The 25,721-nt window shown below is 42.0% G+C and overlaps 1 protein-coding gene across 1 annotated transcript in view; it reads left to right on the top strand.

Moving 5' to 3' along the window:
* GREB1 (growth regulating estrogen receptor binding 1) overlaps positions 1-25,721 on the top strand; it is a 95,459-nt gene that overhangs the window by 6,741 nt on the left and 62,997 nt on the right. The window contains 3 exon segments of the mRNA XM_030554378.1: positions 5,070-5,226; positions 11,800-11,922; positions 12,773-12,949. Coding sequence (XP_030410238.1) covers positions 5,070-5,226; positions 11,800-11,922; positions 12,773-12,949 — 457 coding nt within the window.

Here is a 25,721-nt window from a genome sequence, read left to right as displayed (position 1 = left end):
AGCCTCAATAGGGATTATCCTACCAGGTGAAACTAAGCATCCCCAACACCTCTCTCACATGTGGAACCCTATCCTATAGGCTTGCTCAAACACACACACACACACACACACACACACACACACACGGGAGGGGGAGATGATAACAGTATGAGGTTTGCACTTTAGTTGATCTTATTAAACATGGGAGTTCTAGCTGAATCCTCTTACTTTGACTGGATCTCCTTTTGCTATAGTCTGTCCCCTATTCTACCATGACTGACACCCGAGATGACTTCCTGGCTGAGAAGGAACTGACTTTGTAAACCTGGGGAAAGGGCCACTGCAGAGTAATGCAAGTGGCTTCCTTTGTCAAGGTCTGGGTAGGGAAAAATTGAACTTGACCTTGAGTCTCTTCCCTGATACACTAGAATAGTAATCCTTAGTCAGAGTGGCCATCCTTCTCCTTCCATATTGCACAAACACCTCTTGCTATAAGAATTTTGACTATTCCATGGTTGGAGGTTGAATGCTGATCTCTGTGAATTCACATAGACCTCTTGCTACCACTTTCCATTTTTAGGATGGTTCTTTTCTTGTTTACTGTGCCAGCTATCTTTACACGTCCAAGGCAGCATTGTCTGAGAGATCCCATTATATTGCCCTAAATTACTTTGTTGAAGGAAACATCTATTGCTTTGATGCTGATGTGTCTCAGTGTGATCCTAGTCTCCTGTTTATCATGGATTTAAGCAGCAGTGGAAGGTATTTTTCCTCTTTATCCTCTCCAGGATGAGTGACAATGTGATAAATCAAAGAGAAACTCTCTATTGGTAGCCAGGATATTGGGCTATTCTGCTGCTACACTAACCCTCTCAATTGATCTGGTCACTGTCTCCGATTGTTGCTTGGAATTTCACAGGCATTTAAAACTTCTGCCTGTGCCACCCACTTGTAGCCGAGAGAGAGAGAGACATAAATCTGGGCTGTAAATGCCAAGTCCAGTGGACCAGGAAAATGGGGCTCCCTGTGATCTCCCCTGGAGCCAGGGGTCAGCATTTGACAACTCAGGTACCACATTCTGGGTGGGTAGGGCTCAGCGTCCCAAGTTTAAAAGAAATGGCTGGTCTTGTTGGTTGGAAGGCATGTCAGTCATCTTACAGCTAGTAAGAAACAACCCTTTCAGAGCTTGCTTATACTGGCATTAAAAGCCCTCTCTCAAGCAGCTGGGAGAATCGATGAAGGGCTCATTCTGCCTACATGGAGATGTGGCCAGGAGGCTCCACGCACCACCCTGTCCGCAGGCGCAGCCTCTGCAGTTCCCATTGGCCGTGATTCCTGGCCAATGGGAGCTGCAGAGCCAGTGCTTGGGGCGGGGGCAGCGTGCAGTGCCCTCTGGGTGCCCCTATGCATAGGAGTGGAGTGGGGACACACCACTGTTTCTGGGAGCCACACAGAGCCACAGCAGGCAGGGAGCCTGCCTTAGCTCCGCTGTGCCACTGACCTGACTTTTAATGGCCTGGTAAGTGATGCTGACCGGAGCTGCCAGGGTCCCTTTTCAACTAGGCATTATGGTCGAAAATTGGACACCTGGCAATCCTGGATCAAGGCTCTGATTTTAAACTGCATTTGAGTAGGCAGATATTCAGAGACTTAGTAGTAGCATACTGCAAACAGTAACATTACCGATATCAATATGGTTCAATTGATAAGTTACGATGCTGGGAATCAGGAGACTTGAGTTCTAGTCCTGTCACTGTCTGCTGTGTCACCTTGAGCATGTCACTTCACCTTTCTGAGTTCTCACTTTCACCATATGTAAAATAGAGTTAGATTTACAAAGGAAAATAAGGATCACTATTTAATGGGTTCATATGGCCCCCATCACCAGCACATCTTAGCACTTAGATTATGAGTGTGAAGTATTATTATTTCTTATATGCATTTGAAAATCCCCTCGTTCTGGCCATAACTAATCGAATATTTTTACAACTAATTATTAACCATGTTAATAAGAACTTGTTAGAAAGAACTTACTTTTTTAAATGGTCCTTTCCTAGGGGCTTCCCATTTTTTGCATTTGAAACCTGTTGACTGTTATAGAAATTCAGACTCGCCAGTTAAGACCACGTGTCCTAATTTTCATATTTGGAATATGAGATATTAACAAAGGACAAGGTCCTTCCTTAGGAATGAAATGACTGGTACCATATAGAAGTGTTTTGGGCTTAGGTGGAATGTGAGTGGCTGAAGGTTCTTTCAGAAATACTCAAGCTAAAAATCACTGTTAATGGAGAAAAATAATGGTTGATTGTTTTCTCATGTATATCAGTTTTACTTTGATGTAACTCATTGACTTTTTTGGAGTTAGGCCTGATTTACATCACTGTAAATGAGAGGAGAATTAGACCCCTTAACCCAACAGTTTAAAATGGCTTCACTTTCTCTGATCATTTAATTTACTTGTGTCTGTGATGGTAGTTTCTGAAGTATTCACAGACCTGGAGATGGAATTTCTGCTCTTTCCATTGGCTGACTTGCTATGAAAGTGCTGAAGACATATTTTTACATTCCACTTAACAATACACACATTTCTATTCCAAAGAAAGAAAAGATAATAGAGTAACAGGTGCTTTTTTGAGTGGGGCCGAGTTTATAAACTGGAAGAACCTTGAAAATTTCCTATAGAATGTGTTCCCACCTATAAGAATTAGATGCAAATACATTGCAGCATATGATGCTGTAAAAATATAAAATGTAGGTGACAATGTGTCCTTAAAAACAAACAAAACATGGGTATAGAGTCACCAATAACACTTTCCTAAGTGGACACTTACGGATTTTGCAAGTTGTCTAATGGTCTCATTTATTAACTAACAACCTCTATAGAAAAAATGTTTGTAAAATGGATGATTGCTGAGTGGTATTTAACTTCCTGATGGTGGCCAAATGTTGAGAGCAAGCAGGCTGACCACACCTTTTTCCAGAAGAAAGTATTTGTTATGCAGGATTGTGGGTATGCTACAACCAGTCATGTAACACTCAAATGGTGCCTGCCCTTTCACTGTGAAAAGAGGCCCTACCCAGAAATGTTTATAATTTAGTCAGAGAATATCTTGGTTCTGGATGTGGAAGGGAGGTTCAGCACGTGAACAAAGTGATAACGTTGTTAGCAGATGTTTCGTTATTTCCATGTTATTTTTTTAAAATGTGTTATGTAGATGTATGTAACTACACCTACAACTATGAGGCTTGGATGGACTGGAATTAGCATTCATCTTTTGGTAGCTTCATTAATGGCAACTGTCTTATACCTTAAAGTGGAAAATGTTTAATTCATTTTATGAATCCACCTTGGTTTCGTTTTATATCCCTGTGGTTTGAGATAACATCAGGACAACATTGGCAATGGCAGTGTTTCCTCATTGTCTGCAGTTGTGTTTGGTGTAGTGTAGCTTGAGGTTAAAGTAGCCTGCAACAGGAGAGAGTACTCTCATTGCACCAGTCCAGCAGGAAAGGGAGGCGTGGGCATGAGGGGGAGGGGATAGGCCTGGGGAGAGCACTGCTTACTCAAGCTGGGAGTTGGCCTTCTGCTTTTAGCAATGGAAGGGGGATGTGCCCGACCCTTATTTAAGTCCTGAACATAGTCTGGAAGCTCTGCAGCTTACCTGACACCATTGTGTCTTTGTGAAGCCTCACAACAAATTGAAGTCTCCTCTCTTTAGTTCTGTTTTCATCTGATAATGTCAGTGAGTGTACTTAAGGGATGTGTGTGCTCATGTGTGAGAGAGATGTCGGCACTGTTTGTTTTCTGTGTTCCGCATGCTTATGTTACATGTTGCACAACTTTCCTTGTTGGTTCTTTGTGCTTGCCTAATTGTTGTATATCGTTTTACTGGGGTGATATTAAAGTATATAATATCAGACTGTGCCATGTACTGTCACACACAGACAGCAGCTCACGAAAGACACATTTTTGTGTAGAGAGTGGTAAGTGGCTTAGCTTGTTCAAAGTAATTTTTCTCTTGATTGAGTGATTCCTGGAGGCTACTTCCCCACAGGCTTATTTCCCAAGCAGTATCCAGTGTGGGGACATGGCTGTTCAGTGGTTAGGAATTACTGTCACAAACAGGAAGCATTTCATGCTTTCAATTCACAGTTACTTGAGGAGGGAGTTTGTGGGGCCCAGGGCAAGAGCTACTTTGTAGTAGGAAAAAAAAAAAGCTGACATGGCTTTGCGTTAGACCAGTTCATTGTGTTCACAGTGGAAAAAAGGCAGTAAGAGAGTATGTGGAAAGTAAACTACTTGAATATTCCACTGGATTAGACTATTATGGTTCATTAAACTGCAAAATGAACAAATCACGTGGTTTTACTAATAATAAATGCAATTAAATACCGAATCAAATTGATAACTTATCTGACTCTTGTTCTAAAAACACATGTGCTTGTTTAAAAGGAAATATATTGTCTCAATGTATTCATAAGTCTCCTGTTAGTGGGGAAAAGATGCCAGCGATATTTTCAGCCATCCTTTTAGACTGGATTTTAGTTATAGGCAACACTATTTTGCTTGGAGAGAACACGTCTAAAAAAATAGTTAAACTGCTCTAACCATGAATTTTAGACATCTGTTATGATGGGCCATTGATTTGTCAATACACATGTTCATAACTGTTATCCACAAGACCCTTTAAAGTGTATTCTGTTTGAGATATGGAAAACACAAAGATTGTTTGACAGATAAGATTAATGACTTTGCAAATGCATCTCCTGAATTGCCGTATAGTTTGTTAAATTAGGGAATTACTAGAATCAGATTTCTAGCAACATCTTCAAAAAGGTGTCAGACCTTGCTGCCTTTCTGTTGAATTACAGAATGCTGTTACTTAGATAACTTCCTGTAATTTACCAGCAGGATCTGTTTAGTGGCTGCTGCTGTCAGTTTTCCTTTTTTCCGCCTTTCAGTGGAGACAATGCAGTGCTCCTCTTTCATGAGAAATGTTGTGGTTTGGCTTCCATACAATGTGATCTCCTAGCTCTGTGAACTAAAATTGAAACGTGGTTTATTTCTTCTTTTTTTGAATAAGAAGATGGGAAATTCTTACGCCGGGCAGCTCAAGACAACCAGATTTGAAGAAGTATTGCATAATTCTATTGAGGCCTCTCTCCGCTCAAACAACTTAGTCCCCAGACCAATCTTTTCTCAGCTCTATTTGGAAGCAGAGCAGCAGCTTTCATCACTAGAAGGTAGGAAATCTTGGCATTTATATTTTTGTTCAAATAGACCTATGAATCCATTCCTTGTTCATCCTATGATCAGCATGAAAGTTTCAAATTAGAGATGGAGAGATGCAAAAGTGTTTGAAGTTTGGGTGCTTTATGTTCTGTGCAACCTCCTCCCCCCAAATCTAATGCAAATTTGAAAACAACTATTTGAAGAGAATAATTATGGAATGCTCTTTGGTTTTACAAAGTAAGGCTCTATTTTGCAAACACTTATGGACATACATAACTGGAAGCACTATGAGTTCACCCACTAAACATGGGCAGAAATCTTTGGAGGAGCAGAGCTTTATCTGGTAGTTTACCTTTATAGAATAGAAAATTCTACCATGTTAGACAATTGCAAAAATACAACAGATTTACAACAGATTTACAAATGAGAGGCTAAAAATAATTTTGATTATGAATGAAAGAAGCAAAAATATTTGCAGCCTTCCTATTAAGGATGCTAAGATTTTATGATTAATTTTGGCATGACAGTGTTTTTAACTTGATCTCCATTTTTCAAGGTATTGGCTTAAGCTGTTACCTAGTGTTCTATGGTAAATCCTGCTCATGGTCTCTGGACTGATGTTTAGTGTCTTGGATTTCTCTGATATATTTATATATTTGCTGAGCTGCTTTGTTGGTGTCTCTTCTATTTCTGTTTGCAATGTTGTTGTACCTGTGACGGTCCCAGGATATTAGAGAAACAAAGTGGGTGAGGTAATATCTTTTACTGGACCAACTTGTCAAAACAAAGGGAAAGAGACAAGCTACCCAGAGGTCCAATAAAAAATATTACTCACCCACCTTGTCTGTTTCTTTTACTCATTCATTTTTCTCTCTAGAGGTGGAATAGTTTAGATGAAATGTGTAGATCTGACAACCAAATTGATTAGAAAAACAAGTGCTAATACATAACATCAAGTCTAATTAGGTGCTAAATTGTGTTGTTCTCAGTGGGTCTGACAATGTGCAGGCAACATTATCCTGCTGGCGCACATATTTCCTCTCTCTTCCAACTAACTACTGGAGTAATGTTGCATTTGTTTCCTCTCTGTGTGTGTTCTTGTGTAGCCTGCAAAAGATGATGGAGGCACATATGGAATGCAAAATGTGTAAGGTATAATATAGCCTGTAATAAAATAAGTATTCTAAAAAAAATCAGTCCAGCCACTGAAAACAAATGAAATCATTTTGAAAAGATTAAACACTTACCAATAGCTCACTGAAAATGTTGAAAAACATTCTATTTAGAAACAGGTCTGCTTATATCTCATACATGTTTAATTTTCTCCCTCCATTCTTTACTGCTTGCTAAGGACATTTGCCTGAAAATATAATCTGAGTGTCCATCTGCTCCTGCTGCTTATTCTCCACATGAAGTGTTTATCCTCTATTGGGAATTTCCATGGCAACTAACTCTGATGTCACAAAGTGGATTATGACATCAGCTGGGAAAGATGCTGCAAGAGCAGATGCATTGTTCAGGGACAAAGGTGCAGTTTTCACACTTCTGTAGCTCCTTTCATTTAAGGGTGTCAAAGGGCTTTACAGGCCTTCCTAGCCTGATCTGTTTTTGACTGCAAAAAAAAAAAAATCAATGTGAACAGAATCAGGCCTCAATTAATTAAACCTCACAAAGCTTTGCCTAAAGCATGCCCTTTCATGCAAATATCAGAGAGTGAAAACTCTTTATGGATTGCCTAATAGAGTTTTCCTGGGTTGTTGCATAAGATGGTTGAGGTTGCAAACTCACACCATACATCCAACTCCACCACCCCCATCCCCCCAGAACGAACAGGAGTTTCCTCCTCTAGGAACCATGAAGCATTAAGATCTGAGGGGTGGAGGGCAATCACCTTGAAGCAATGGACCATCCTTGTGGAGGCACTGGGCCACGATACCAGCTCTTGGCCCTCCTACTATCTGTATCCTCCCTGTTCCCTGACTCCTTGACACAGTGGGTCTGTTGTGGTGCATTTTATTTGTGGTCCTAGCATTTCTCGCCCCAAGCCAGTGTTTTCAAAGTGTAACCCATGCCTACTTGGTGTGGGGCTCTGTCCTCCTCCTGTGGCACCTAGACCATCTGTAGATCGATGTCACTTGGTTAAGTGCCATGTGACTTTTAGCTCATGCAGTAGAGCAGTGGCTCCCAGACTATGGGGCACACACCCCTAGGGGGGCATAGAGGAATGTCGGGGGGAGACGTGGTGGGGTTTGGGCCAGTCCCCACTCAGGGGGTGGGGAGGGAGCACCACATAGCCCCACTCAGCCCCCAGCTCCTTTCCAGCCTGGCCCCAACCCCGGCTGCAGCTGTGGCCCTGGCTCAGCCCCCGGCCCAGCCGCATACCTGCTTCCAGCCATCGGCCCCCGGTCTTGGTCCCCGGGACCCACTCACAGCCACGGCTCGGCCCCTGGCCCCAGCTGTGGCTCTGCTCCCGGCCTGGGTGGGGGAGTCACAGACACATTCTATTACTGGTAAGGGGGGCGTGAAAGAAAAGTTTGGTGACCACTAAGCTTCAGAGGTCCCAGGTTCGATCCTGCCTGCTGAGAACTGGGGTCTGTCAGCATTATACACACATAGAAGGAACCATGGGTTAAGTGATTCACCCAAGATAATACAGTGAGTAGCAGAGCAAGGAATAGAACCCAGGAGTTCTGATTTAACATTCTCTGCACTGCCAGTTAAGTCGTATAGGCACAAAATGACAAAAATACAGATGCAGGATTGTTTCTAAACAGAATGACTCTGGTATCCTGTTAGGCACTAATGGCATCACAAGTTGCTATAGCTTCTGGCCATATTTGAAGAGAGTGCTTTTCTGAAGTTATCTTGGAGCTCACACTGCATTTTTTTGGTGTTAGTTTGCCCTGTTCACCATACCACTTGGCAGCAAAACCAAGCACTATGATATCAGTCAGGTTTTATGTTCCTGCTGTTATTGTTCTAATTTTAAAATTGTTAATATAAAAGGGACACTGTGAACTTGAAATATAGTTAATTTAAAAATAAATGAGTTGAAAGTAGTTTCAGGTTCTACCCCTACCCCTAATTCCCACCTACTGATTTTTGTGGTTCATATAATCATTTTCCTATTTAAAATAAATGTTTTTCTCTCCCCTGTTGCTGTGTGAAAGACCTTCACAAATAATAGGGCAAAGTATCTACGCAGTAAAATTAGACTAGTGTTATTACAATTTATGATTATATATTACAATTTAAATCCTATAAATGTGAAACAGATTATACCCTGTGTTATGTGGGAATCAAACTGAATGATCATAATGGTCCCTTCTGAACTTAAAAGTCTGTGTCAAAAATGCACAAAGTGAACCAGCTGAAATTAAGGTCTCTTTTTAGCTTGTAGATTTTTAAGCTATCTTTTCAAATGTCACTATGTCTAAATTACAACATTTTTAACTCCAGTTTTTGCATATCATTTTGATAATACAAGATAGAACAAGGAATAACCCCTTCTTACTATTACAATACTATATTATTCAGCAAAACAATTGCTTTTAAAACATTTTTTCTGTATCCTAAAACTTTGTTTAGACATCTCTAAACAACTATTATCTTGTTTGCTGCTGTTACTGTTTTATATAGATCTGTTTGCATCCCTTAATCATCATATCCATAATCATTTTGAGGACTATATATTAAATAAACTAAAAGCTCCATGGGTCCATCAACACTGTTTGTCACTCTTTTTTATCTTTGCCCATGTAGTGATGCATTCTCTCTCTTCTCCTGTGTTGGCTCATTCAGCTTTTGAAACTGCCTGAAAATATTCTTTAAATACTCAGAGGGTAGCCGTGTTAGTCCCATTACATGCATCTGAGGAAGTGGGTATTCACCCACGAAAGCTCATGCTCCAAAACGTCTGTTAGTCTATAAGGTGCCACAGGATTCTTTGCTGCTTCTTTAAATACTGATTCTCTTTAAATGATCCTGCTTCTAGCTTGTCTAAAAGCCTAGAGAGTCTGATGTAACCTCTCACCTTTAATCTTGCCTTTCTAATGACTGGCTTTTAAAGTTTTCATCTTTTTGTGGGTTTTGGAGCTTGGAGAACCCTCCTCCAGATGTTTAGTAAAGTGACATACAGGCACTTCCCGGGATGGTTTGATGGCTGTAGTAGTTGTGGAAGGTGTTTGACTGGTGCTAGTTTAGATTTCTTATAGGCTCTGCCCTGACTATTGGGGGCATTTTTGAGCTCTAGCTAGTCTGTGTCTGTTACAGTGTGGACATGCTTTTCTGTTGCATCTTAAAAGATTGGGGGCCAGATTCTCTGCAGGTGTAAATCTGTATGGGCCCATTGAAGGCAGCGGAGTTGTGCCATTTCCCACCAGCTGATGATCTAGCCCTGTATATTCTTTTCCATTTTGAGATTGGTGGGGACGATCTTATAATGTGAACTCTTCCTTTCTCATTAATGCCTTCTGTCTGTGGATGTGGGACACGTGGCCTCACATTGTGGTGGCTCAACTGGCATCAGAGCTTTTGCTGCCTCTGGAGACCTCTAGGGTACTGTGTGTCTCATAAGGCAAAATCCACATAGTTCCTAAGATGCACAGGAGAGGGTCTTGTGTCTGCAGCCTACTTAAGGTATGCAGAAGGACCCCAGCAGACAGCCCTCATAAGGTGGGTGGGTTAAGGCTTTTCAGCAGTGTCTAGTCAAGTGGTCCCACATTACAAAATGTATTTTTAATCATTTCTTCTTTAAAAACAGCTAAAACTCCATAAAGAACTATGGGCTTTCTCCTCAGGTAAGGGGGGTGGATCATGGGGAGACTATGTACAGTTTTTTTATAACGCTGACAGCTGTGTGTGTGAGTAGACAGTTAAAGTCTCCTGTGCTCTGTGCGGGGCATGTTTACATGGCAACAAAAGATCCACGGCACCCAGTCTCAGAGCTCAGATGAACTGACTCTGGCTTCTGGGGTTTGGGGTGTGGGGCTAAAAATAGCGGTATAGGCATTTGGGCTCAGGCTGGAGTCCTGGCTCTGAGACCTGGCAAGTGGGACGGGTCTCAGAGCCAGGGCTTCAGCCTGAGCCCAAATGCCTACACTGCTATTTTTAGCCCTGAAGCCCAAGCCCCAGAAGCCAAAGTCAATTAAGCCGGGCTCTGAGACATATTGCTTCGGGTTTTTCTTTGTTGTGTAGACATACCCTAAAAGCTCATCCACAGAAACATGGGGCTTAATTTGGGAAGCAGTTTTTTTTACACTCAGATTTAAAATCGGATTTTGACTCATAACAAGGATTTGCAGTCTGCTGGAAAATAAAAGACCAAGCCCCTGAACTATGCCTGTTAGTGCAAAATGGAGCTGTCACTCATGTCGTACAGCTGCATATTTGCTTTTAGATTCCTTTCATTCTTAATCTGAAAGCCTGCACAGCTCTCTCCTGCCTAAATCTCTGCTCCCACGTTTTGTTACTCCGGTCTCCGCATTCCAGTGACAAAGGCTGCTTCACTTCTCCCTTTGTCCCCTCTTTACCTCTTGTCTTTGTGCCTTCTCCCATGTTATTCCCTGTGTGTACCACTCTGCCTTTATCCCTGTTCACCAAGGGATCAATCTTGCTGCTCATGTGAGTAAAGGTAAGCATATACTTAAATACTTTGCTGTCTTGAGGCCAGAGTGCTTGGCACCTTTCAGGGGAAAGCTTCCAACACACACCCTCTCCTCTTTCAGATCCCTCATTAAGACTCACTTATTCTGCAAAACTCACAAATACTAACCCTGGAGCCATTATTTAAGAAGAGGACAAAGTGGGGGAGGGGGATCACAGAGAAAACCCCACTGTGGCTGACCCCATCCATGGGATTTCCAGGGCCTCATCCAAAAGTCCATTGAAATCAATGGAATGACTCCCATTGACTCTGAGCTTTGGAGCAGACACACCTTCCCCATCCCAGTGGGTTTTGTATTGTCCATCTATTTAAGATCTTTGGGGCAGGGAACTATTTTTTGTTCTGTTTCTTGTATGGCATCAAGTATATAGTCAGCACTTAACTATTGATAATTTGCATTTGATCTTTTGCTTTGTGAGAGCATCTCAAAGTGATTATATATTGTAAATATTGAAAACAAAGGTCAAGAGAGCTTTTATGAGGACAGAATTCTATTATTGACAACTCCAAGGGTTCAAATGTCATAAGTCAGCCCCCCCCAATCATGAGTCTGATTTCAAAATCATAAGATTTTAAAAATAAAAATTTGGGGGTTTGTTTTTATTTGCCTTCTGTTTTCTGAGATTTAAGTGCACTCAGGTCACATTTTAAAGCTTTTCTCCACAATCACAATCACTGAACTTTTTTTTTTTTAATAAAAGTTGAAATTCTCACATAATCACAGGGTTCCAGGACCTGGAGCTTTAAGAAAAACACAAAACATTGTGGGATTTGGCAACACTGCGGTTCCTTGCAAAGACAAGGGAATCTTACTTTTCTATGGCGCTTGCTGTAACTGGGACACTGCTCATTCCCAGGATCAGCCATTGCCACAGCTATCCATTGTCTAAATGTAATTTTTCCTGTGGTACTTTTGTAGCAGGCAGCAGAGTGGATAATGAGGAAGAAGAGGAGGAGGAAGAAGAAGAAAGTTCAGAATCAAGTAACCCTCCTCTTTCTTATCAGATGAAACCTCCTCCTGAAGGCTGCTGCACTACTGATGGTAAGAAATTCACAAGACTCAAAGTTTGGCAACTGATCCAATGGCCTATTCAGACAAAGCTCCCATTGATATCAGTGGGAACTGGGGTCCCAGTAAAGAGTGCAGGATTGAGTCCAAACATCATAACAAGCACCTTCCAAGTGGATCATCAAAATTAGGTATATAGAAATTGCGGGGCTGTCCCAGTTTGTTACCTCTTAAACAAAACTAGAAACTTGGTTGATCATATGCTTTTGGGTGTCTTTGCTGAATCTTTCAAAGGAGCACTTCTGTGTCAGGATGAAGGAGGGGACTAGCTAGCAACTTGGAATCTATCCAGTTTTAAAAAAACTCAAGCTTAAAGTAGTTTCAGATATTACAATTGCCAACTTTTGTGGTTTTATCACCTTATTTTCCCATTTAAAACAATTTTTTTCTGCCCTCTCCTGTGGCTGGGAGAAAGACCCACATGAACAAGAGGGAAAAGACTGTATCAAAAGTGTAAAACTGCCCAGACACCAAGTGCTGTTGTCTCTTGTTAAACATATGCTTAATGTAATCTTGTTTATATTGTTAAATATATACATTTCCATAAAATGTATATGTTGTGCAACATAGATGTGTTTCTGTTGCTGCAGAAAACTTTATTTTTACATTTCCAATTTTTTATTTATTCATTGTATTTCTAGCATTTGTTTATAGCTCGCCCAGTAGCTGGAAAAATATTGACACTGAAGTTAAACCTGACATTAGGTTTACATTTTTTTTTAAATAAAAAGAGAAGTTGGAGTTTGTTCAATAAGGAAATTGTGAAGAATTAAGCAAAATGACCTTTGAGCTAAGAAATGTGTTGCATTTGTTTTTTTTCTAGGTTTCTGCCAGGCTGGTAAAGACTTGAGGCTGGTATCCATTTCCAGTGATCAAATTGAGGTGCCTTCGGGTTTTTTACTTGTTGGTGCTAAATCGCCAAATCTGCCTGATCACCTTTTAGTGTGTGCTGTAGATAAAAGATTCTTGCCAGATGACAATGGGCGTAATGCCCTGTTAGGTAAGTGTCCTTGCTCGCCCTAAGTGGATGCTGTTTTGGACTACAGTCATATCTACTCTTGTTGCAAAGTGAATATGGTAGATCTTATTTCCATCATTTGTAGACAATAGTCCTCCCTGATTGCTCACAGCAAGATAACCTTTTAGAACTGGCTGTGTTTGCACTGGAAAGAGTACAGTGTGAGCCACTCCAATACAAATGCTGCATCTCCTTTTATCCTGAGAGAATGCTATGCCTCCAGCTGAAGGTTAAAGTCATTGTCAGGTCAGTTTGAATTACGGTTGCCTGAACTACACCTTCACTAACTGAGATATTTCTGCATTGCTGCCTGTCTGTTACCTTTCTAAATACTGATATGTACCACTCCCCTTCTCAGATGCAGTTACTCTTAGTGAACCATTGTGGCAGCTACCTGGAGTGAATCATAACATTCTGCAGTGCAGTTGCTATTGGTCATTCGGGCCACAGAAATTCATAACCGTTTTTTAAATTATGATCCCTTTTGGGCAGAAATCAAGTCTTCCAATGTATTTGGACAGTCCCTAGCACAACAGGGCTCTGCTGCTCCCAGTTGGGGACTTTGGATGCTATTGCAGTATGGATGTGTGTATACATAAAAATAAGAGTTACAAGTCAAAGTTTTGATTTGACACATAAGCAGACAATATTGTCTGTCTGTCTTTGGTCTTAAAATAGAAAATATTTAATGACAAGGATAGTGGGGAAAACGCAGGAATTTTGTTATTCATCAGTTTAGGTGTTTGGCCCCTAAACTGTAATTAGGTTCTGGTATCCAGTTGGCAGTGGTCACAGCCCTTCTGATAAGTTATGGGCCGATTCAAAACCCGTTTAAGTTAATGAGAGTCTTTCCTTTGGCTCAGGCCCAGTATTACTGTTGACAGTGTTGAAAAGCCTCTAACATCTGAAATCATATGGATAAATGAGCTAATTATGAACATGATAAAAACTGAAGTAGTTTGTGTGATTATGTGAAGTGATATTTAAATCTACAAGAAAATTATGGGTTTTTTTGGTCACGCTTTTCAAGTTTAACATGTAGCATTTTATCAAAAATTGTTGTGCCTCTTCTGTGCAACACTGAGCTTTAATTATTAAAAGAACAAAAGAAAGAAAGTTGTCGTTGGGTTTGTTAGCCTTTTTGTTGATCAAGAAATGATCCTTGCAATTTCACTTTTACCAACGCCAAAGGTTCTGATGTGAACTCGGTTGCTATCTCAATTTGAATAAGACTGAAAGGCATTTGGGATAACAGCACAGTGTGAAGGTGCATAATGTAACTCCATGTACAGTAATGTCTTTCGGCATGGGATCTTCCTGACTTGGATTGGCCACAATAAAATTGACCAGTGATTGTAAAGGAATTAAGGGGGTTGTAAATCAGCCAAGTGTTGTCATTTTAAAGATACAGACAGGAATGTTGTACCACTCAATTCATTCACTGCTAGCACTATTAACAACTTAAATTCCCTTGACTGTAAGCACAGAGGAAGTAGTATATTTGTTAACTGCATGCTAAACAAGAACTGAAGAGGACAATAAGGAGCATTTGATAATAGCTCACTATTTTTTGTGCTACTCGTGCCCTCATTTTGCACATTCGATGCTATATTAGTTGCCTGTAAGCTATTTGTATGCTTATTTTTTATAATTTTATCACACATGAAAACTAATGAAGCAAACACTTTGCTTTTGTGAAACATTTTAGCAAAGCTGTAGGGTTACCCCTGGAAAGTCTGGAATAAACTTCAACCAAAAAGAAGCTACATATTTAAGATCCTGATTCAGGCCACAGAAATTGCAAACAAAGGAACACTCCTGAGTCCTATAATCTGATAAAGAATAGGGTGCAGTTTATTGTCATCAGGGTAGCATGGTGGTGGTACAACAGTACACTAACCATGTTTAGGTAAATAAAGATTGTTTGGTTCTGTTCTCACTAGCTATGTTTTCACTGCAGCTGGGAGCAAGCCTCTCAATCTGGGTAGACAGCCTTGTCTATCAGGACTTGAGCTTGTCTTGGGCTGCATTTCCGGCTGTCAAGCGTAAGGGATCGGGTGGACTTGAGAGTCTAAGCTCCAGCCCAAGCTGCAATGTCCTTACTGCTATTTTTAGCATGCTAGCTCGAGTTCCACTAGCAAGAGTATATCTAGGCTTGCTCGCAGTGGTTGTATAAACATACCCATGTATGTTGGTGTGAACCAGGATTAACTCTGTTGCAGTCAATGGAATTATACCAGGGTAAGTGAAATTAGAATCAGGTACACAGTCTCACAAGCCAAACAGTTTTATTTACAAATAAAAGGTATAGTCTGTGACAAATGAGTTTGTCTTCAATTTATTGTTTGCTGGACTAACATGGTAACCACTTTATCTTGCACTAAATTCAAGCTGATAACTGCAAAGGACTTTATCGAAAGGAACATAGGAACATAAGAACAGCCATAGTGGGTCAGACCAATGGTCCGTCTAGTCCAGTATCCTGTCTTCTGACAGTGGGCAAAGTCAGGTGCTTCAGAGGGGAACAGAACAGGTAATCATCAAGTGATCAACCCTCCTTTTATTTGATGGCTCTGAAAGAAGGGAACAGATTAATTATTCCTGAAAGTCTGGGTTTGAGACCATTTTCCTTTGCAAAGCCGCGGGTATGTGTATTTGTAAACAAAAATGAAAATGTTGCCCCAAAATATTTAGTAACTGTAGAGGTAACAGGCTCCATTTTCCAAAATGCTGAGTACTTACTGAGAGTCTATTGGAGCTGAAGGCATCTGGCACTTTCTAGGAGGTGCCGAGCACCTTACAGGATGAAGTGAAGTGTTTGTAACCCATGAGACACCTCATTTTCTTTCTTGGGTCAGTGGTGTTTGTGTAAAGAGGGAGGGTATTGTTCACTATTGTAGATTATCCAAAAGTAATTTATTCAGAAGGAAAACACACCCAAGAAATGTCTTAGTGGTTTCCAGGCTATTCTTGAGTTGCCTCCATATCAGTTTGTGGATATGCCTGTTGGGTATTTGTAGGCTCAGAAGGAAAACACACCTGAGGAGCGTCTCATAGTTTCCTGACGTTATCTTTTGATTCCTAGTCTTGTCTCCATGACAGGCTGTTGACCTGCCTCTGGGGCAGGTATAGGGTTGGTTTATTGATTATGGTAAAAGGTTGTATTACTCTCCTAGCTACCTGTTCATGTGATTTATGTGCCATTCATATTACATCTAATATTCCACTGGAAAGGCCCTCCTCTTGGAAACGTGTGGGTGTCTGCTTCAAGCACAACCATTTGTGTGTAATAGCACAGGAGCCTTAATTTGTACCCTGAGAAGCTCCATTGCATCAGCTTATCTTTATTAATCAGAATTAGTTTCCTTAATTACAAGGAAATCAGTATTTTGCCATTAAGAAGCCTTTTCCTTGTGCCTGGAGATCTGTTAGAAACGGATGGAGAAGGCAGTGTTGTGATTGGGGTCATTGTTTCCCCAACAAATGCAGCTGATACATCCCTCTCCCTTCCCCCCACTAAGGTTTATCTGTTTATTTTCCCCACTTTTCTTGTCTTGAAGTGGGAATGTGAGGACAAACAATGCAGCTAGTGTCTTCTACCATCTTCCTCCCAGAGACAGAGAACAGCCTCACAGATCATCCCCACTTCCATTGCTAGGAGTAAGAAGTGTATTTATTTTAGACACTGGCTGGGGACAGAATAATATAGCAGAAAAGATTAATTTACATATCGTTTGTAAGCCTGGTTGTAGATGAAAGGTTCCATTGTGAAGTATTGTATTGTTACTTCTATTGCTGGATGAAGTGCACAGGGCATATTGTATACCAAGCAGGTTTTTTGGTACCCTAAGCAAAAAAAATTTTGGCTGCCTCCCACCCCAGCCCTGGGCTCTCACCCCCTGCCGCCCCAGCCCTGGGCTCTCTCTCCCCCCCTGCACCCGCCCCAGCTGCCACCCCAGCCCTGGGCTCTCTCCCCCCAAATTCCCCACACCCCCTGCTGCCCCAGCCCTGGACTCTCTCCCCCCCCCCCACACCTCCTGCCACTCCAGCTCTGGGCTGTCTTCCCTCTCCCACCCACACACCCTGCAACCCCAGCGCTGGGCTCTCCACATCCCCTGCCGCCCCAGCCCTGAGCTCCCTCCCCACCCTCCAGCTGGCAGGGTCGGGGTAAGCTGCGGGACTCCAGGGCTGTGCCTCAGCCCAGGGTTCCTCCAGCCAGGGCTCCTGTCTCCAGGACTGGCCAGGACCTGGGAGGGCAGAGCTGGGGGACTGCCCGGCAGGGGGCTGAGAAGCCATAGGACTGCCCCGGCAGGGGGCTGAAGAGCCAGGGCAGGGTAGCCCCAGAGGGAGCGGAGTCCTGGAGAGCGGGACGTGGGCCCCGCATGGCAGTGCCCTGCCTCTATGGCCTCACTGCTGCTTCTAGCTGCCTTTCCCCAGTCCCTGGGCGGCTCGGGCCACTTTGCACAGCCCCAGCTGCAGTGCTGGGGGCAGCTGCCCTGCAGCACCTGCCGGCTGCTCTGTGCGCCCACGGGGCAGCCCCCAGCCTGAGTGTGGCCCGCTTGGAGCCTGCCTGGCCCAGCCACAAGATGTGGTGCTGTTCCCCCGCGGCACGAACTGCAGCGGCCCCAGGATGCCCCCCAGGCACGACACGCTGCTGCTGCCAGGGCTGGCTCTAGGTTTTTGCCGCCGGAAGCAAAAATAAAATAAAATAAAATAAAAAGATGGCCAGAATGCCGCCCCTGAAAATGTGCGGCTCCAAGCATGTGCTTGGTTTGCTGGTGCCTAGAGTCGACCCTGATACCAAGCTCATTATAATAACAAGCAGAACCGAGCATTCTTGCCTGGTCTTACAAAAACAAACATGGCTTCAGACTTCAGAGGAAATTGGACTGAAAGCCCCTCCACATTGGGCCGGGATTAGGTTCATGGTGCTGCGGTAGTGTGTGCAGACATGTAATGGTGGGTCACAGAAAGAAAGACAAAATGCAGTTGGTGGGTCACCTTATTAAAAGGTTTGGGAACCACTGGTCTATTTAATCAGTGAGCCAGGGTCAGTGCAAACAAACTTTTCCAAACTGTCCTCCTAATGAGCCTCAATCCTGACCCAGAGAGTCAATAATTGTACAGTAAGAAGACAGGTCAGTCTTCATGCTCTGTCAGTTGTTTGCCTCTCTACTTTAACTAACTGACAACTGGGTGTATTTGTCTGCTAGGTTGTGGACAGATTCATCCAAACCCATTTCATATAGACTGCTGAGGACTTTTCAGATGGTAACAACCTTCAGTCACTATTGATGTAGGTGGATTTGAACTGGTGACCTGGAGGTGAAAGGCTTTTATCCCCTATACTCTATGAATTGATCTCATGTTCTCTTGTGAAATCAGCCTTATGACATAAATAAATTAGGACAGCTGCCCTGAATCCCCTGACCTTTGCCCTTTCTATAATGTATGGAAGCCTATTTGATTTAGTTTATTTATGAAACTACCTGTCTTTCCTATCAATTGCTGCTTCCAGACATTGGCATGCGAAGAGAAAGGGAATAGTGAAATGTTTGAGTTCTCATCCTGCATAATCCCTGTTGCCATGTATTGGGTTATGAATAAGGTCCAAATGATGCTTTTTAAACCCTAGAGTTAGCCATATGATAATATAAATGATGTGTGACATCTTTATTTCACCATATTTGAGCACAATATCAACACTTGAAAACAAAATGAGATCCTCTTAGGATGTCTTATCAGTCAGAAAAGGGCTCCCAGTTAATTGAATGTTCTCAGCTCCACTAGGACTCTTTTCTAATCCATATTTGACTGATAAAGGATTTCTTAGGTCCTCTTAAAAGTTGACATAAAGTCATGTTGTGTTGTAGTTCTCAAGTTATAGCCAAAATATGCTAATGAAAAATCAGTGGACAAAGCTGACTGTCAATGAAAGTAGAGTAGCAATAGGGGGACATGATAGGGATAGCTGTGTTGGAGGGAACTTGCAGCAGGGAGATCTCAGGAGAGTGCTGAGAAGCTGGTGGGTGGTAGTGAAAGGAGACTGTTTTGATTTTTAAAAGGCTTTTCAGATAAAAGAAGTTCTAAAATGTGTAGCCTCTGAGTCCTTTTCAAAGTGAGTGGTCAATATTAGATGCGTCTGAGACACTTATCAGCTCTCTCATGCATACTGAAATGATTAGTGTTGACAACATTAGGTGGTGTTATAGCCTTACCGTAGCTTTAAGTTGTTGTCTTGTATGTTACTATGTGGTGGTTTTGTGATCTGAGAGGTTTAGGAGGAAGTCATGCCCTGCCTATGTGTGCTGGAGTTGCTACTTGCAACCTTCCAATAAATTCCTGTGATTTTATAAGTGAGTATTACAACTAATAGCAGCAGCTGGAAAATTACAGTGCTGTGGGTATGGATTTAGGAGCTGAAATAAGTTTGATCTATGGTGAACACCCAGTCCTGAAAGGGAAAAAGATTTGTACTGCAGGAGTTAAACTGATGACCATTAATCATCAGCCACTGCAGACAACAGGAGGTTGGTATGCTGCTCCCGATTTGCAGGACAGATACTTCCACGTGGCAATATATCCTGGCTGCAGAAAGTACCTTGCTTTATAGCAAGAGACATCCACTACCAGTACATGGTGCACTCCTTTGGTCTGTCATTCGCCTCAAAGGTCTTCACAAAATGCAGAGTGGTAGTAGTGGCTCACCTGTGCCATTTAGGTGTCCAAATTTTCCCTTACCTACACATTTGGCTAGTAGGTGGAGGTCAAGCATCCAAGTCAACAGCAGCATCCTCATTATCAGATAGCTGTTCTCTCATCTGAGCCTGAAACTGAATTTAAACAAATCAAAGTTGCAGCTGATAGAGTGTATAACATTCGTAGGAGCAGACCTCAATGCCATAACTGTGATAGCCTGTCTTCTGGTGGTCAGGTTTCAGTCTGCTTTCTAAAATCCTATACTGTTACAGCAGTGCATTCCTGTTCACAACTACTGGGCCACATGGCCTAGTACATATATGTAATTGCATGCCAGACTTCACCTTCATTGTCTATGGGCCTCACTTCATTTGGTTGTTCTTCTAACTAGGCATCCTCTGGATATGCTTGTTTATGTACCTGCATGAGTGCTTGAAACCCTGGGCCGTTGGCTGGGCCATCGCAATGTGAGCAAAGAGCTGCCTTTTCTATCTCCTGAGCCAGCTTTGACTCTGGTTACAGATGTGTCTACCAAAGGCTGGGGGTCCACCTTGGTTGACTTTGTGCGCAAGATCTGTAGTCACCCTAGGAAGTGTCTCTATGCATAAATGTGCTGGAGCCCTGTGTGATTCATTGGGCCTAAGAGACATTTATGTCTACCATCAAAAACCATGGTCATCTGTACATCTCTTTTGCAGACATTATGCCATCACTCTGGCCTCTTGGGCCGATGGCAGATCGGGTTAGTAGGAATTGCAATCTCTATTCAGGTATCAGAGGGGTGGCCGTGTTAGTCTGGATCTGTAAAAGCAACAGAGAGTCCTGTGGCACCTTATAAACTAACAGGCGTATTGGAGCATGCGCTTTCGTGGGTGAATACCCACTTGTGTCCAACGACACCCACGAAAGCTCATGCTCCAATACGTCTGTTAGTCCATAAGGTGCCACAAGACTCTTTGCTGCTTTTATAAATCTCTATTCAGATAATCCAAAATCCCTCCATCAGTAAGCTGCTACGGAGTCACCTGCAATGGAATATATGTGTTCACAATCACTTCAAGAAGAAAAATGGGCTACTTACCTAGAGTAACATTTTTGTTTTTTTGAGATGTGTTGTGCACATATACATTCAATGACTGCCCCATCTCCTCTGCTACTTCAGACAATAATTTCACAATTAGGAAGAAGGAATGGAGAGGGAGGTGGCAGACACGCCCTTTTATGGTCCTGGCTCAGCATACCAGGACAGCTGGGGCGGATGTGCCGCCTAGTTGTACCACTGGCAAAAGTCTCTGAGTCCAGTGTATTGGGCGCACATTATGTGTGCAGTGGAACATATATGCAGTTGAATGTATATGTGCACAATGTATCTCAAAGAATAAAAATTACTATAGGTAAGTAACCATTTTATCTACTGAAGGAGACTGGGGAAATCTACATAGTTCAGGAATCCATTGATCCAGCTACTAACTTGTTAATGTATGATGGTAACAGGATTGTTTTGCTAGGAAGCTTACAGAGAATGATATTAGATCATCTGGGGTATGAAAAGACACTGAACTGTGTATCTGACAGATATTTTGGCTGGGCATGGCTGCAGATGTTAAGGACTGGGTACTATCCTGTCTTATCTGTCAGGAAAAGAAAGTGCTGGCAAGAAGAGACAGAATTAGGAGCACACCAACCCAGCCAGCTCTAGGTGTTCATACAGACTGACTTGGAAAGGCCCTCTGTCAGAAACACCAGCTGGAAATTTATATTTGCTGATAGTGTCTGACACCTTATGCTGTGGTGTGACCACTGAAGGATAAAAGGACTGAGACAGTTACAGATGAATTGATGAAACAAACTGCATCTGCAGTGATCAGGAGAAGGAATCTGAATCATGGTTGCTATAGGAGGTTTTCTGACAACTCCAGATAACCAAGGTGAGGACTGGAGTTGCCCACCCTGCAAGTAATGGGAGTGTGGAGAAAGTGCACCACTGGCAATTTGTTAGCGAAGACCAATGAGACTGGGATACTAAGTCATCATTTGTCATCTTGGCATAGAACACAAGCATGCACTCACCTATCCATTACTCGCCTGTGAGGTTATTTTTGGCCTCTGCACACTCATGCTTCCCTGTGACTTGATGTTCAGGCAGCAAGAACTGGCAAGACCCCGTGCTTCTTTGCAGGTGGGTGATGTGGTGGAATCTTATATCAGTGACCTGAGGACAGCATTCCAGAAGGTAGAGGAACAGATTAGTTGGAAGCGAGCATGTCAGATACAAGATGCCAGAAAAAAGGAAAATTGTGCCCATCCAGGAAAGAGAAAAAGTGTAGCTATGCAACTGGAAAAAACAGTCTGGAAAAAATCCCCAAAGTACTCCTTTTTGGAGGGAATCTTACACAGTGATTAAGAAATTAAACAGCTTATCCTTACTGATACAAAAAGCAAGACCTTGCCACTTTGTAGTGCATCAAAAACTAGTGCACACATTCATTGAAAGAAAGAGGAAGGCAAACATTGAGGATACCCAATAATTATCCCAGAAGGATGCAGAAACGATTTAGAGGTACCCCTAGCAGGTTCCTGTGGCTCATAATGGGAGGCCAGTTGTGAAGGAGGAATTGCTGGGATGTTCTTGGGACCTTAGCACACGCTGTCTTCAGCAGACAGTTTGTGTACAACAGATAGAGGACATGAACCCTGCAGTCACTGATAATCTAGATCCAATTATGAATGAGATGTCAGTGAGTGAATATAGGCCTTTAGTGGGCAGACCAACACATAAACCCCCATGGATGGCAGACTACCTGGGTTCCTAGGAGTTACTGTTATTTAACTGGGGGGGGGGGAGTTGTAATGGTTATTATAGACAGCAACTCAACCAGTATATAGTGCTATATCTTTATCATAGTGTTAAGGTGTTGTGTTGTGTATGTTATGTTGTTGATCTGACATATGGGTTAGCAGGAAGTTCAGGTAGGAAGTTCAATCCTGCCTGCTTGTGCTAGAGTTGGTACTTGCAGTGTTCCAATAAATCCCTGTGAGAAATCCACACCCCTGAGAGACCAATCTAGCCCATGGTGTAGACAGCACTAGGTCAATGAAGGAATTCTTCCATTAACCTAGCTACTGCCTCTTGGGAAGGTGGTTACTTATGCTGATGGGAGACTTGCTCCTGCAGGCATAGGTAGTCTCTACACTGAAGCACTGCAGCGGTGCAACAGCTGCAGCTGTGCTGCTGTAGCATGAAGTGTAGATGAGCCCTAAGTGAAGATTAGGTTTCCTAATTGATCTCACATGGCTAAATGAGATTGCTTATGGGACCTTTAAGGGGCTATGGAACCTTTCAGTGCGGTCTCTGCTAGTTTGAGTCTGGTCCAGGTTGTGGTCAGTGATCTACGTGAGTGAGTTAGGAAGTTTAGTAGGAAGCTGGTCATGGAGCACAAAATCTTTTCAAGTGTACCACAGAGCAGGCACTGTATCTTGGTAACTGATCCAAGTGGCTGCTCTGTGGCGCACATGAAAAGATTTTGTGCTCCATGACCTGCTTCTTACTGGACAGCTGTTTCTATCACCAGTTTTGGCAGCCTGGCAGTCAGTCTCAGCAAACAGAACAGGCACAGACGACACTGTCTTGCTGTAGGAAATGGTTCCCTCTATGGTCAGGCTTAAAAAAAATCTGGGTAGGTGTCAGTGTAGGGAAAAGTTCACTGCTGCTGGCCATGCTTTCTGTGTTCTGTGGATGAACAAGGGATTTCATTCTCCAGGTTTCCTGAACTCTGAATCTGATTAGAACACATGTAACACTGTACAGCTTTAATCACATTGGGTTTATTTGAGGTTCCTTTTACTGTTGCCTTTAATTACTGAAGTAACTGAAGGTTTTCTCCTGTTACTATTGATGTTTGTGTGATGTTAGACAGATGGTTTTGTGATACCTGGTTTAATATGAAGGCTTATGAAGAGTGCTAATTTGTCCTAGTGTTATAAGTCATAGTGACCTTTACTAACCTATATACCAGAACCTGAGATGTAACAGTCATATTTCAATACCCTTAGCTTCAACACATAACCAGCAAAAAGACCTAGTACCCTTAGATACCAGACCAACAAAGGATGAATTTTGGCCTTTAATACCTTCTGCTGAGCCATTACGAGGCTAATAAGGAGGGTAATCAGATTTGTAAGCAAAGCGAACGATACTTTTCCTGGTATTCTCCTTCTGAACAAGTGTTTATAGAGCATTATATTTCAGTGGCTGTGCTTTTAGTTTACCTTAGCTCAGTAAAACAAAAATATTGTCAGTTAATTTGAAAACGTAATTTGTGTGAAAGATGTCCTTCCCTGTTATCACCTATTGAATAGGAAGCCTCGCTTTGCATCCATTGAAGCCAAGGAGAGTTTTGCTATTGACTCCAGTGGGTTCAGGATCAGGCAAAAATTGTAGCCTTGTAAGGAGAGTTGGTTGCAGTGCTGTGCCACTCCGCAGGGGGCTGGAGGAGGGGGTTGTATCTTAAACTCCTCCCTGAACCTCTTAACAGACAGGATGGGTGAATAAGAAAGATATGGGCTGACTTGTGGATAGCTCTGAAGGCAGCAGTGGCCAAAAAGCAAAAAAAAATGTGGAGATGTATGAAGACTGGGGTAGAAAATATTACTGAAAATATTATAATGCTGCTATATAAATTGGTACATCCTCACCTGGAATAATGGGTTCAGATATGGGCACCTACCTCAACATAAATAAATCAGAAACCAAAGGAGTTCAGAAGTGGGCTAAGAAAATGATTATAGGCATAAAAAAACTTCAGTATAGAGAGAATTTAGCAAGAGTGTGACTCTTCAATTTAGAGGAGAGATCAATCAGGTAGAAATGATAGAAGGATTCAAAATAACAAATGGTGGAAAGTAAAACCATTCTTATTTACTCTTATAACCCAGAAAACAAGGCCATTCAGTGAAATTGAAGAGTAACTAATTAAAAACTAATAAAAGAAAATAGTTTTACTATATGAGTAATTAATCTGTGGAACTCATTGCAGCAATATATTGGCCCATGAAAATTTCAATACTAAATAATACCTGGGCTCCGTGTAATTCAATATCCTGTCTCCAACAGTGGCCAGTACCAGATGCTTGAGAGGAAGGTGCACTCAACCTCATATTAGAAAGATGTGGAATAATCTGCTCCCTACATTAGGTGTCTTCCTAACCCTGATAGTTACTTCATGGCTTAAGCCAAAACCTATGAGGTTTAATATCCTTTCCAAAATGTGTTAGCATTAATTATGATAATTCTGAATAGTCTTGTTATCTATATAAATGTCCAGCCACTTTTTTGAATCTTGCTAAATTCTTAGCCTCAGTGGCATCCTGTATTAATGAGTTCCACAGTTTGATCACCCATTTAATGAAAAAGAATTTCCTTATACTAGTTTTTAATTTGCCATCTTTCAATTTCACTGAATGTCCCCTTTTCCTTGTAATATTAAACAGGAAACAGAAGCTCATGATCTACCTTCTCTAGACCATTCCTTATTCTTTGTCCATTTATTGCATTCTTTCCTGTTTTATTGCCTTTCTAAGGTAAACAATCTCAATCTTTTCAGTCTTCATATGAGAGTGTCTTCTCAATCTTCGTATGAGAGTTTTCCCATGATTTTCCTTGCAAAGATCCTAGGGTTAAAAAATGGATTAGACTTTTATGCGGATGATGACACATCCGCATACGTATTAGATAGGATTAAAAGAAAGGAAAGGAAAACTTTGATTCTTCAGGGCATAAGCCATATATTAACTGATGAGGGAAGTAGAAAGAAATGTCCATAGGAACCAGTTATTCATAACTACCCATTTCTTGTACTAGCCTATGTGGAGTGCTGTCTGATCCATTTGACAATTCCTATGTAAATACATTACAAAGTAGCAAGAAAAATAAGGCTATCCCAGACCACAGTACAAATTAACCAATCAGTGTCAATCTGCCCCCCCCCCCGAAGGAGTGCTGTTATATATTAAATAACAAATAGAGCACAACACCTGCTCCTTGGGGCTCAATCCT

This window comes from Gopherus evgoodei, chromosome 3 (genome assembly GCF_007399415.2).
Source record: "Gopherus evgoodei ecotype Sinaloan lineage chromosome 3, rGopEvg1_v1.p, whole genome shotgun sequence".
Classification (NCBI taxonomy): Eukaryota; Metazoa; Chordata; order Testudines; family Testudinidae; genus Gopherus; species Gopherus evgoodei.
This window is presented reverse-complemented; position numbering and strand designations above follow the sequence as displayed.